Source organism: Labeo rohita, chromosome 23, assembly GCF_022985175.1.
Source record: "Labeo rohita strain BAU-BD-2019 chromosome 23, IGBB_LRoh.1.0, whole genome shotgun sequence".
Lineage (NCBI taxonomy): Eukaryota > Metazoa > Chordata > Actinopteri > Cypriniformes > Cyprinidae > Labeo > Labeo rohita.
Window position 1 is genome coordinate 10,396,896 of NC_066891.1, and position 14,796 is coordinate 10,411,691.

The window sequence follows — 14,796 nt, forward strand, 5'->3', positions numbered from 1 at the left end:
CTCAATTGGGTTTAAGTCAGGGCTCTGGCTGGGCCATTCAAGAACAGTCACGGAGTTGTTGTGAAGCTGTGTGCTTAGGGTCATTGTCTTGTTGGAAGGTAAACCTTCGGCCCAGTCTGAGGTCCTGAGTACTCTGGAGAAGGTTTTCGTCCAGGATATCCCTGTACTTGGCCGCATTCATCTTTCCCTCGATTGCAACTAGTCATCCTGTCCCTGCAGCTGAAAAACACCCCCACAGCATGATGCTGCCACCACCATGCTTCACTGTTGGGACTGTATTGGACAGGTGATGAGCAGTGCCTGGTTTTCTCCACACATACCGCTTAGAATTAAGGCCAAAAAGTTCTGTCTTGGTCTCATCAGACCAGAAAATCTTATTTCTCACCATCTTGGAGTCCTTCAGGTGTTTTTTAGCAAACTCCATGCGGGCTTTCATGTGTCTTGCACTGAGGAGAGGCTTCCGTCGGGCCACTCTGCCATAAAGCCCAGACTGGTGGAGGGCTGCAGTGATGGTTGACTTTCTACAACTTTCTCCCATCTCCCGACTGCATCTCTGGAGCTCAGCCACAGTGATCTTTGGGTTCTTCTTTACCTCTCTCACCAAGGCTCTTCTCTCCCGATAGCTCAGTTTGGCCGGACGGCCAGCTCTAGGAAGGGTTCTGGTCGTCCCAAACGTCTTCCATTTAAGGATTATGGAGGCCAGTGTGCTCTTAGGAAACTTAAGTGCAGCAGAAATTTTTTTGTAACCTTCGCCAGATCTGTGTCTTGCCACAATTCTGTCTCTGAGCTCTTCAGGCAGTTCCTTTGACCTCAAGATTCTCATTTGCTCTGACATGCACTGTGAGCTGTAAGGTCTTATATAGACAGGTGTGTGGCTTTCCTAATCAAGTCCAATCAGTATAATCAAACACAGCTGAACTCAAATGAAGGTGTAGAACCATCTCAAGGATGATCAGAAGAAACCTGAGTTAAATATATGAGTGTCACAGCAAAGGGTCTGAATACTTAGGACCATGTGATATTTCAGTTTTTCTTTTTGAATAAATCTGCAAAAATGTCAACAATTCTGTGTTTTTCTGTCAATATGGGGTGCTGTGTGTACATTAATGAGGAAAAAAAAATTAACTTAAATGATTTTAGCAAATGGCTGCAATATAAGAAAGAGTGAAAAATTTAAGGGGGTCTGAATACTTTCCGTACCCACTGTGTGTGTATATATATATATATATTTATTTATTTATTTTAAATGTTTACTGTAGTGGTAACTACAAAATCTATAGTCGAAAATACTTAGTTTCATAAGGGGCTGCCAGTGACAGGCTGTTGTACACATAAAATGCAACCTTTTTATTCTGAGAATGTATGATTTATATTAACATTACTACAAAACAGAACATGGTCATTGAACGTTAAACATTAATTTTAATAAATGTAATTGCAGAAATTATGTGGGCTACCATTTCAATTTGTTTATTGTGAAATGACTCAAACATAAGTCTTTTTCTGTCCTCTTATAAGCATTGTTCTGGGCTGCCATTCCCAAAAGCATCAATGCTTTCTTATGATACTTCTCGGAAACGCAGCCTTCTTTGAATGCACTGCCTAAGTGAGAGAACACTCTCTGTGATTGATTGGTTCTGTCTCGCAACATTTGCGTGCGTTCAGATGAGCAGGAAAATAGTTCTATCCTGCACAACGATTTGCTAAATTCAACGGCCCGTCGTCAGTTATTCCTTACTTACATTTAGGCTTCAAAAAAGTGCTTCAAAAACAAAATGTGTAAGAATCTTAAACTTTTGCCAGTGGAAAAATTTTTTTGGGTTTGTGTTGAGGTAGCCAGGGTGATGTTAACTTCTAGGTTGGCCTACAAAAATAGGCATCATTGCAGTGCTCTATATTGAGAAGCATGTCTAGTTATTCCAATTCTGTTTGAATTTTTAGGCGAACTGTCCCTTTAACACCAACACAGGTGCTCATTATCAAGTTGAAAGTGATCAAGTTGGTGGTTTACATTTGATAGCTTAAGCTTGGAGGTAAAGGGCAGCTGTCTGGCTTCGGCTAAGCTGTTTGGGACTTGTGCTCGCGGTCAATATCCTCTCAAGGTCAAGTTCAAGATCCAGCCAAAGTCAAGGGATCTTATTTTAGCACACTTGCATATCATTACATAATCAGAGTGCTAAGCTACTGTTCACTCAAGATGGCAAACTGGCTATTTGGGGGTTGATATGCACTTGGTTTGATTCAAAAGCCAGGCTGCATTCAAGGCCTCTAGGTATGCTGCAGTGTGGAGAGCCACATGATGCAGTTACTGACGTACAGACAGGGGGAGCTAACTCTGTCTTGAAAGCCAACAGCTGTACGTAAATCACTTTGATTTAACAACAGGTGCCTGACTCTGAACCCAGCAACCGGGTATGTACGGTATACGTGCTATATGGTTAAATGACCAGTGCATGTTGTTCCACAGTGCATAACAAAATGGTATGCGCACATCCAAAAACACTTTAGAGCTGGAGCATGATCAAAAGATCAAAGAAGGCCTTTAAAAAAGAAGGAAAGGACAGCACACTGCCACAAAGTTCTCAAACTCTATTTCAATAGCAAACAAACATGTTGACCCTTTCTGTCTTCATCAGGTAGTGCGTAATGTCCCATAATGTACATGTGATTGAAAGCAATAGGAAAATGAGCCTAAGGCCTTCTACGCTTGCTACTGTAAAAGTAAGAACCAAGACTTAAGTTATATACAGAAAAATACAGCCCAAACCATAAAACTGTGAAATATTTTCACTTTTATTCAGCAAGGATGTGTTAAATGGATAAAAAGTGATAGTAAGACTTTGTATATATTGTATAGTGATGTACATACATACATACATATATATATATATATATATACACACACACACACACACATATATTCAGCTAATGCAAGCACACCTTCTGTTGAAAAGACCAAGTGAAAAGTGAAAGAACATATTTTCAACTAAGAATAAAAGTGTATATATGAAAAATGACAATAAATCATTAAAAAAATCTTTCAAGTATTTTGTCTATTAAAAAAAATTATAACCTAATGAAATGAATAGTATATATACGCGGCTAAAGATACACTACCAGTCAAAAGTTTTTGGACAGTAAGATTTTTAAAGAAGTCTCTTCCGCTCTCCGGGCCTGCATTTATTTGATCCAAAATACAGCAAAAACAGAAAAATGCTGAAATATTTTTATTATTTAAAATAACTGTTTTCTATTTGAATACATTTTAAAATGTAATTTATTCCTGTGATTTCAAAGCTGAATTTTTAGCATCATTACTCCAATCACACGATCCTTCAGAAATCATTCTAATATTCTGATTTGCAGCTCAAACACATTTATTATTATATGTGACCCTGGACCACAAAGCCAGTCTTAAGTCGCTGGAGTATATTTGTAGCAATAGCCAAAAATACACTGTATGGGTCAAAATTATTGATTTTTCTTTTACGCCAAAAATCATTAGGAAATTAAGTAAATATCATGTTTCATGAAGATATTTAGTAAATTTCTACTGTAAATATATTAAAACTTAATTTTTGATTAGTAATATGCATTAGTAAGAGCTTCATTTGGACAACTTTATAGGCAATTTTTTCAATATTTTAATTTTTTTGCACCATCAGATTCCATATTTTCAAACAGTTGTATCTTGGTCAAATATTGTCCCATCCTAACAAATCGTACATCAATGGAAAGCTTATTCATTCAGCTTTCTGATGATGTATAAAGCTTAATTTCGAAAAATTGACCCTTATGACTGGTTTTGTGGTCCTGGGTCACATATGTTGAAAACAGCTGAGTAGAATTTTTTTCAGATTTCTTTGATGAATAGGAAGTTCAAAAGAACAGCATTTATTTGAAACAGAAATGTTTTGTAACATTATCAATGTCTTTATCACCACTTTTGATCAATTTAAAGCATCCTTGATAAATAAATGTATTAATTTCCAAAAGAAAAAAAAATGATACTGACTCCAAGTGTATAATGTTACAAAAACTTTTAATTTCAGATAAATGCTGATTTTTGGATCTTTCTATTCATCAAAGATTCTTTAAAAAAAAACTCAACTTTTTTAAATATTGATAATAATAATAATAAAAATGTTTCTTAAACAGCAAATCAGCATATTAGAATGATGCCTAGAGGATCATGTGACACTGAAGACTGGAGTAATGATGCTGAAAATTAGCTTTGATCACAGGAATAAATCCAAACAAAGCAGTTCATTTAAATAATAAAAATATTGTACAATATTACTGCTTTTGCTGTGTTTTGGATCAAATAAATGCAGGTTTGGTGAGCAGACTTCTTTAAAAAAAACATTAGAAAATCTTCCTGTTCAAGAACTTTTGACTGGTCGTGAATGTGGACACCCCCTTGTAATTTACAGGCTTAACTCTATATAATCTCCTCAGCAGAATGCAAGAGCTGAACACCTTTGGGACAAATCGGAACGCAGATAGCAAGCCAGGCCCATTAACCAACAAGAGCACCTGACTTCCCTGATGTTCTTGTGTCTCAATGCGTGCAAATCCCCACAACTGTGTTTTATATCTAACGGAAAGTCTTGCCAGAACAGTGGAAGTGGTTAAGAAGCACCAATCCCCTATTAATGCCCATGGTTTTGAAATTGAATATTAGACAAGTACATCGTGGTTGTTAGTATTTAAGATGTCCAATAGCATCGCTACTGTTTCAGTGGCCTAGAAATAGCTGTTTAACTTTACACAACACAGGTCAAGGTCATTGCCATTTTGAGCTCACATGACCAGTAGTGTTGTCAGAGTATGACTGTAATGATATTTTTCTAAATTGTTTTGTGTAAAATGAATATGTGTACTCCTTTAAAGCAAAACAGCCTTGCATGTTTAAAACTTGGCACACTTTGTGAAATCTACATACTGACTTAGCTTACTTCTTATTTACTCATTTGAAGCATATGTTTTTATCTTTTTTCTCGTAACACCTGTTCCGATCTGATCGCTTTCTGCGTGTCAGCACAATGTTTTTCTCATGGTCTTGTGACCACTTCCTCGTCGTCTTTTTCCTATCCCGCCCCTCGTGACAAGTTCAGCTCAACGTATATGCCAACAACTCAGCAGCTGTAAGATAATTGATCTGTAACTGTCCCTCGGTGCTCGTTCACCTTCTCATCAGTCCCTAAAAGGTTTATTTTAAAAGTAATTACGCTCGTGATTCGGCTTATGGCACGATGTAAATGGACGCCGTAATGGAAAACTGTCGCGTCATTTAGCAACAGGCGCTTCTGCTGTATTCGGCTGGGCTTCCCCATATGGCAGCGTGCGCGGGAGGGATTCCTGCTACGTCAGCCGAGGCGCGTCATGACGTCATTGACGACGCTTCCTCTTTTTTTGGTCTCTGTGACTGAGACCAGACACGTCCTTTTCTTTTCTCCGACCGCGCGGTCAAAAGAGGAAGAGCGAACCAACAGAGAGTTCGATGGCGCAGCTCCCGCTCCTCACAGGTGGAAGAAAGAAGGAGATTCCGCGGCTGCCTTGAGAAATAACAGGCTTGTGAGCAAAAGGCTTTGATCAGGGAAAAGATGCCAACTCGTGATAACGGCGGAAAGAAGAGGTAAAGCCAATTCTGGGTATACAGACTGCGAGATGGAAATTGGCAAAAACACGGAGAATGTCAGGAAACACCGATGAAAGACGTCAGCTGGATAAAGCGTGTTTTAACTGCAGTCTACCAAGAAAATGCAATAAATGTCACATAAAATAAAAAGAAAGAAATACAAAAATAAATATTGATTGAATAATTTATTTTGCTTATAATAATTATATGTATATTTTTGCATGACTGTAATGCATGATATACTTCTTAAATTGCAAACAAAAATTGTTGCGTTGCTATTATAATTTAAAATACATTTATTTAATAATTATATTTTAAATATGCATATTTATAAGCTGTTTATTTAAAGTGAAATGTCACTTGGACAAGTAACTCAATAACAAAGACAATCCTGGAATAGCTCCATAAATCATGCTTACATAACTGAAAATAAACTAATTCTTAAAGGGATAGTTCACCCAAAAATGAATATTTTGTCATTAAGTCCAAACCTGTAGAACCTTTGTTCATCTTCGGAACACAAAGATATTTTTGATTAAATCTGAGAGCTTTCTGACCTTCTACCATGGTCAAGGCACAGAAATGTAGGATGACATTAAAATGTGATCCTGGACCACAAAAACAGTCATAAGGGTCATTTATATATTGCATAATGAATTAATAAGCTTTCCACTGATGTATGGTTTCGATACAATGTATTTCTGGCTATTGCTACAAATATACCTTTGTACTACTTATGACTGGTTTTGTGGTCCAGGGTCACAACCTTAATTTTATGAAGCTGCAAGAATACTTTTTGTGCACAAAGAAAACAAAAGAGAGTTCTTGGATTTAATAAAAAATATGTTAATTTGTGTTCCAAAGATGAATGAATGTCTTATGGGTTTGGAACAACATGAGAGTGAGTAAGCAATGACAGAATTTTTATTTTTAAGTGAAATATCCCTTTAAGATTTTTTTAATTATGCTTTGTCTACATGTGAAATACCTCAAATGGAAGACAAACAGATAATAGTTGCACTTTTAGCCTAATATTACTCCAGGTCAAGCACAGGCAAAATATTTTCAATCTGTATTCCATCCAAAGTGTTGAAGTCAGTTAACTGTCTGCCCAGTTCCTGCTATCACGTTGGCCTACTCTGAATACTTTTGGAGACCCGATGTCCTTGTTTTTAAATACCTGAACCAGATACTGTGTCAGCGGCCTGCATTTCATGCTACTTGGCCATCGGACACTTGAATCAACCTATTCAGCAAGACTGTGTCACTCGTTCACTGCGTTTTACTGAAAGGTTACACCAGCTGATGTGGCGGAGGAAAATGGATTATGACACGGAAACTGTCTGTCTCAGGTGCGAAAGTACTATGTGAGAAACAACTGATATGGACTGCTTCTATCATCACCTAGCCCACTCAGCAAGCACAGCGATGGATCAGGACATGCTCTTTGAAATAGCAGCATCTCACCTTCGGAAATTGATGGGTGGCTGTTGATTTATTGTACCTAAAGGTAGCCAACTAGTGTATAATTGTGTAGTAGTATGAAAATTTAAACCTACTATGTGGAGAGACAGGATGTTTTTACATTTGTCAGGAGTTACTAGTGCTCAAAATATCAACCTAAGATGATGGATGTCAATAAAGCCTTTTTCTTTAAATGTTACCCTGGACCACCAAAGTCTTAAGTAGCATGGGTATATCTGTAGCAATAGCCAAAAATATATTGTATGGGTCAAAATTATCGATTTTTTAGTTACACTTTATTTTAAGGTGTCCTTGTTACAGTGTAATTATAGATTTAAGTACTGAGCAATATTAAATAACTATGTGTACTTACTATATGGATTAGGGTTTGATTTGGGTTACATGCATGTAACATGTAACAAGGACACCTTAAAATTAAGTGCTACCAAATTTTCTTTTATGCCAAAAATCATTAGGATATTAAGTAAAGATCATGCTCCATGAAAATATTTTGTAAATTTCCTAACGTAAATGTTTCAAAACTGCATTTTTGATTAGTAATATGCATTGCTAAGAACTTCATTTGGACAACTTTAAAGGCGATTTTCTCAATATTTTGATTTTTTTGCACCCTCAGATTCCATATTTTCCAATAGTTGTATCTCGACCAAATACTGTCCTTATTTGTTCAGCTTTCAGATGATGTATAAATCTTACTTTCAGAAAATTTACCCTTATGACTGGTTTTGTGGTCCAGGGCCACAAATATCTTTCATCATATGAATTATTTTTGCAAGTTAAAGTGAAACAGCGGTACAACATGGGTAAGGTCAGACTGTTAACCTTATAGATAAACATGTCTGTATATAAGACAGACATGGCCATAAACACCACAGACACTCTATAGTATTCATAGTATTTTGGTAAAATGTACCCCCCAATTTGGAATAGTTCATTACATACTTTTTTTTTAGCACTACCTAGAAGTTCAAGAGTAGTAGTGCAAGGACATATTAATATAGTATTTGTGACTCGAAGTCATACTTGGTTTTCGTTCCTAGTTAAAAGGAAAACGTTTAAGCATGAGAATCACCGCATGACACATGAGACGTGACATTTACTGGCACTGTCAATCCCTCGCACACCCTGTATTGTAATACTCCGACATCGCTGACTTCCGTTTTCATTTTTTTTCTAACACTTTCATGTTTTGACACGTTAAGTCTGTGCAGGTGTAGCCCTACCCTCTCCTCGTGGGCTCCTTCTGGTTTCTTTAGGAGGAAAATGTCTTGTGCGATAGCTATAATAACTGAGAATTTAAGGGGAAATGAAAAAAAGGAACTAAACATATAATGCATTTACACTTATATTGTTATAAAACACTATTCCAACAATATATACGTATGTAAGCTACTTAACATGTTTGTTGTTAAAAATTTTATTTGTTTTAATGAATCCTGTTTAAAACGTAAAAAACGTTTCTTTTTAGTCTTTCTGATGCTCATCTTTACTTATCTGCTAGTTATTTGTGTCTTCTCCTCACTATTTTTAACTAAATTCAGCCAGTTGCACAGCAGTACGCTGCTATAATTAGAACAATAAACGTGCGGATTGTTTGCGTCAATGGAATCCCGTGTGTGCGTCATGTCTTTTGACTGCGAGCGCTCTGATTGGTCGGCAGCCGGAAAGATTTGCCGAGGATCTCCGCCCCTGCATGGCCATATTTGCCAGTGGAACGCCTCGAGAGGATGCACCTTTGACGTAACGGCACAATAAAGTAGTCGCTATATATCTGCTCGCTCACAGAAATTTGAGAAAACCGACTTGTCGCGGCCGGGGACGTTTATACATGGTTATCCATCACTTGGAATACGGACACTTATAAGTCCCCTCACCACAACACGTTTTCAGGTATGTAAGTCTTTTTGCTTTTAAACTTCGGAAGTCAGTTGATACTTTTTTCTTTCAGTTTGTATGCTTCTTTTAAATCATATACAAAGAGCAAATGAGTTTGCAGTAATTCAGCGTTTATAGTGTTTATAAACTGATGAAACGTTTGTGGTGTCAGTCTGATTTTATATATTTTGTATTCTTTACATTACTACATGGAGCGCAAAAACGAATAGGTTAACGTTAGCGCGTGTCCGGATTTAGTTGAAAGCGCAGAATCGGGAATTTAAAATGTAAAAAGATTTGAATGTAATAAGATAAGAAATGTGAAACTGTAAGAAATCAAAGAATAGACTGAGAGGGTGTGTGTGTTACAGTAGTAAGTGGTGCGCTTCTGCAAGCGCGCGGTCTCGCTGCAACAGGTGCTCCGCATTCAACTTATCCGCATTCACTCTCCTTTTAAACCTCACTGTGCTTAAGCTGTGTGTATGATACATAAATATATTCAACGATTCATATAGGTAAAAGACAACTGTCAGACAGTTGCACCAGCTAGACTTCAAAAAACATATCTATTGTTAATGCACTGACCAGTGTATTAGTCAACATAGTGAGGCGATGAAATGTCAAAATGGGTCAAGTGATCATCAGGTGCCATGTTCTAACCTTGCTCTGGGAGCAAGGTCATAAATGTCTGTCAAACACTGAGCCATAATTGCCTTTTTGCATTTAAAATTTTGTTCTGCAGTACATTCTGCAGAATTCCTCTTTTAAAATGAGTTGATAGTGGCATGCTTTGTAAATGTCCATTGGCAATCTAATGATTGAATCCAATCCAATGTTAGAAATGTAGTATGATTGAAAGTAAGCACTTTTTCACTGCCTGTAGTTTTTTAATTTATCTTATCACTTACCTTATGGAACACTATGTCTGAGATTGTGGGGAAATTTTAGTCTATCTAAAAACGTTCCATATACATACACCGCCCACTCACACTCAAAAACATACACACCCTCTCAGTGAGGCAACCCACGTGTCATGTTCGTCTGAAGTTCTTAACGTGGTAACACAATAAGCATGGCTGCCCTTTCCAGCCGGATGGCTCTCTAAGTTTTCTCAGAAACAACGCACAAGGCATTTCAGAGAACTGTGTCTATACAAACTCTTTGGCTGATGAGTAAGTCTGTCTAGGCACAGGTTAGAATGCGCTACTGAGCTCTTCAGGCATTTCAGCGGCAATATCTACGGGGTATTGAAAAGTAGATGTTGTGGTTCTGTTCTACAGAAATGACCTGTGTTCAAAGTCAACATGGAGTCCAGACCTATGAGAGCTCCCTCTTCAGCTCAGAGTTTTTGAATCCTGACTTCACCTCCAGGTTGGCCATGGATGTGAGTGACCAGCGGGACCAGCTCTCCGCACCCTCCCTTCCCAGCATCACCTCTCTGGTCGGAGGCTACGTTGGGGAGTTTGACACCTACTCGTGCCAGATTGCCACAGGCCCTGCTTCAACCTGTCCAGGCGGCCACTCCGGGCAGGACTCATTCAAGTTGGACGACCTCCAGGTGTACGGCTGCTACCCAGGCACGTTCGCTTTGAGTTACCTAGACGAGACATTGTCCTCTTCAGGTGGGTCAAACTGCTTTGGAAGTCCAGCATCTGCGCCGTCACCCTCAACCCCAGGATTCCAGCCTATGTCTGCCTGGGACAGCACCTTTGGTCCCTGCTCCCCCGATGAGGGCTGCTGGGGTTCAGAGAAGCCTCTGAACCAGGCTGCCTCTTTCTTCACATTTGGGCATGACGAGCTTTCTCCTTTGGGACAGCTGCAGCCACAAATCCCAGATCAGGATCCCTTTTCTCAGTCCCAGCAACACGGGTCTCCACTTCCCTTCAGCCCTCTCAGCCTGGAGCAGGGCAGTCGGGACGGCTCAGGACTAATGGACGGACACCTGTCTCCAAAAGTAAGGAGCCCCACAGGAAACGAAGGACGCTGTGCAGTGTGTGGAGACAATGCCTCCTGTCAGCATTACGGGGTGCGCACTTGTGAAGGATGCAAAGGCTTTTTCAAGGTGAGAGTGTGAGCATACTATGCTTACCTTGCTGATAAATTAGCATTAAGCTCATTTGACTGACTGGGTTTCCTTTTTGATTTCGCAGCGCACAGTACAGAAAAACGCCAAGTATGTTTGCCTCGCCAACAAAGATTGTCCAGTGGACAAAAGGCGGCGAAACAGGTGCCAGTTCTGCCGCTTCCAAAAGTGCCTAGCTGTGGGAATGGTGAAAGAAGGTGAGAACTAAACAACACAATATCAATTAAATCAAAATACCCACATAACCTCAAAGCAATTTTAACAAGTGCACATATTGTCCCTCCGTGTAGTTGTGAGAACAGACAGTCTGAAAGGACGGAGAGGTCGTCTGCCATCTAAGCCAAAAGTTGTTCTGGACTCAGGACTGTCAGTTACTTCACCTGTAAACATCATTGCCTCTCTCGTCACTGCCCATATCGACTCAAACCCTGCTAGTGGAAATCTAGACTATTCAAAGGTGAGGACAAAACATGCTTGACAAGAGTCTGACAGCAAAGTGCTGTTTTAATAGTATTGTTAATAAATGTGTTGTGTTTTTGCTCATTGTTTAGTATCAGGAATCAGTATCCGGATTGTCTGAGAAGGAGGACGCCAATGACATACAGCAGTTTTACGACCTGCTAACAGGGTCAATGGATGTGATCAGAAAGTGGGCTGGAAACATCCCAGGATTCAATGCCTTCTGCAAGGAGGACCAAGAGCTATTGCTTGAATCAGCATTTGTTGAGCTCTTCATACTTCGGCTAGCTTACAGGTATGTGTCCAGTTTTGACACTGAATTATTATAAAACTACTGTGAGGTGGCTAAGCATTTATTTATGTTTTTACATGTAGGTCAAACCCTGATACAGACAAGCTTATTTTCTGCAACGGTGTGGTTTTGCACCGGACGCAGTGCGTACGAAGCTTTGGCGACTGGATTGACTCCATCATGGAGTTTTCTCAGAGTTTACACCGCTTGAATTTGGACGTGTCGTCTTTCTCCTGTCTTGCCACGCTTGTCATAATCACAGGTAAATGACTTTCATTTGTTTCACACAGACTACAGAAATATGTTTCATCCGAAACAAATCTCTAACCCTCACTTGTGACCAACAGATCGACACGGCTTGAAAGAACCTAAACGAATCGAAGACCTCCAAAACCGCCTGATCACGTGTCTCAGAGACCATGTCTCCACAAGCACCCCTGAAGCCACCCGGCCCAACTACCTATCCCGACTCCTGGGCAAACTTCCAGAGCTGAGAACACTGTGTACCCAGGGCCTGCAGCGGATCTTCTATCTTAAACTGGAAGACTTGGTCCCACCTCCACCCATTGTGGATAAAATCTTCTTGGACACGTTGCCATTCTGAAGAGATTTTAAAAATGGACAACTGGAGTGACTCAGATTAATGAAAGAGATGGATATGAGATGTTTGGGGATCTCTTGATGGTTTGACTTTTGCTTACTGTTCTCTGCTTTCTTGGAATGGAATCAGAGAGAGATTACATTCTACTTACGCCTGCGTTTGGAGAACACATAGTCTTCAACATTGAACTCACTAAGAGACACATTACGAGAATTATTCATTTGGTTGAACTTTGGTTGGTGTAACTCTAAACAGACATGGAGTTTTGTATAATTTAGCTGAAATGGTGGCTTATGTCAGTAGCATTTCAGGTCAGTGGTGCAAAACAGGAAGCTCAAATGCTCTACATGTGACTTCTGGATGAAAGAAGTCCCATCAGTATTACAGAAGGCATATTCCAAACAGACAGCATCCAAGAATCCAGTAAAGCATCTTTCAACTTCGAGTTTGAAAGCCCATGGACCAAACCCGCGAGTGCAAACAGCATTTACTTGGATGTTTAAATTATCATACAAAGCCTTAAATACGCTCAAGTGCCAGAGAACCGTCTCCCTTAAATATGCTCAGAAACGTGCTTACACTGAAAACAGAGATACATTTGAGTACAGGACTGATGTGAGCGCATTAGAGGACTGTGGTGGTACACTCATCTAACGTTTCACATCCAGTAACAATAAAGTCTAGAAACTTTAGCATATGCATAAAGTGTATTTTAAGAGTCAGTTTATATGAAAGACTGAAGTGTCACTGGAGATCCAGTGCAGCTACTGTACATGTACCACGTACAGCCTCTTACATGCAAATACTTGGAGTATTATTACAGACGCCTGACTTAGTTTAGTGTACCAGTCAAACCTTAGAGTAATTATATTTGTATGTTGTATTTTAAAGATGTATGACTAGAGCTTCTGCAGACTGTATCTTTTCTCATAATGACAAATTTAAGATCGGGCATTCAGATTTTTTTTTTTTTTTACATAAAATGAGAGGTATTGCTTATCTTTCATGATTTTGTGCAGCTCTCTATACAAAATAAATTTTAAACAGAATTCATCTTCGGTGCTTTGAAACATTTCTTTACATCACATGTTTATAGTTTATCGATAAAAGGGACAGAGTAAGATCTGCATAGCTTTTTTTACATAAAAATGCCATTCACTGAAACTCTGAAATTTTGTGGGCCTCATTTATAAAATGTTAAACATGTAAAAACATCCTGTACATGTACGTCAGATAAACAAGCCCTAGTCAATGTCCAAAACTTTTACTTGAGAACGACGAGCAGCATGAATTGCTTTCGATATTATTACGAGGTTTTCTAAATCTGAAGATTGGATGTACACATCTGTGCGTATGGATGTTTTATAAATGTGACCCTGGACCACAAAACCATTCATAAGAGTCAGTTTTTTGAAACTGAGATTTATACATCATCTGAAACCTAAATAAATAAGCTCTCCATTGATGTATGGTTTGTTAGGATATGACAATATTTGGCCTATTTAAAAATCTGGAACCTGAGGGTGCAAAAAAAAAAAAAAAAAAATCTAAATATTTAGAAAATCACCTTTAAATTTGTCTAATTGAAGTTCTTAGTAATGCATATTACTAATTAAAAATTAAGTTATGATATATTTACGGTAGGAAATCGTGGAACACGTTCTTTACTTAATATCCTATTGATTTTAGGCATAAAGGAAAAATCAGTAAATTTCACCCATACATTGTATTTTTGGCTATTGCTACAAATATACCCGTGCTACTTACAACTGGTTTTGTGGTCCAGGGTCACAAATGAGCCATCTTCTGAAGCCATATAAACGATTTCTGCAAAAAAAAAAAAAAAAAAAGTTAACTGCTGTGATACTATTGAGTCAGTGAGTCCAATTGTCAACAAATCATCCAGACCTGTTTTGTGAACTGGATTCACTTACAATATCCAATTCAAAAGAGTTATTATTAATCAGATATGCTGGATAATTAACATTCCAAAGAGAAAAAGGCCTAAAATAGAACACAGTCATAAAGATGACTTTTATGATGCTTTTGTTGTACTTCTTTTTCATTCTGGAGCTTGATAACTATAGTCTTAATTCACTTTCATTACACTGAAAAAAATGGGCAAAAATTAACCTTTGAAAAAAGAAAGAAGAAAGTAAAAGTTTGGAATGACATGGAAAAGCAAACTATTTTTATTTTTCAATATAGCTCAAATATAATCTAGATTCTCTTAACATCAACCAACAAAAAAAGAACAAAAACAAATCTCAAAACTAGAATATATGACACAAATTTGTTTCTTTAACTATAAAGGGTTTCAGCATTGCTTTCATAACAGCTGTAATCTGAGTAATCATTAT

At 38.3% G+C, this 14,796-nt stretch overlaps 1 protein-coding gene across 2 annotated transcripts; it reads left to right on the forward strand.

Annotated features, from left to right (window-relative positions):
• Positions 1–8,851: 8,851 nt before the first annotated feature.
• nr4a1 (nuclear receptor subfamily 4, group A, member 1) lies at positions 8,852–13,489 on the forward strand. 2 transcript variants are annotated; one of them, XM_051096650.1, is made up of 7 exons: positions 8,852–9,016; positions 10,282–11,063; positions 11,152–11,281; positions 11,375–11,541; positions 11,636–11,838; positions 11,919–12,097; positions 12,183–13,489. In XM_051096650.1, the coding sequence occupies exons 2-7, from the start codon at positions 10,284–10,286 to the stop codon at positions 12,437–12,439; spliced, it is 1,716 nt and encodes a 571-aa protein (XP_050952607.1). In that variant the 5' UTR covers positions 8,852–9,016; positions 10,282–10,283; the 3' UTR covers positions 12,440–13,489. The 2 variants fall into 2 exon arrangements, with proteins under 2 accessions (XP_050952607.1, XP_050952608.1); XM_051096651.1 differs by having other exon boundaries at positions 8,872–9,016; positions 10,373–11,063.
• Positions 13,490–14,796: the final 1,307 nt, after the last annotated feature.

Excerpts from the sequence above, each read along its gene's own strand:
- nr4a1 (XM_051096650.1), top strand. The coding sequence starts at position 10,284 with ATGACCTGTGTTCAAAGTCAACATGGAGTCCAGACCTATGAGAGCTCC. Across the intron at positions 11,542-11,635 it reads GAAATCTAGACTATTCAAAG|TATCAGGAATCAGTATCCGG; the intron begins GTGAGGACAAAA and ends CTCATTGTTTAG. Across the intron at positions 12,098-12,182 it reads CACGCTTGTCATAATCACAG|ATCGACACGGCTTGAAAGAA; the intron begins GTAAATGACTTT and ends TGTGACCAACAG.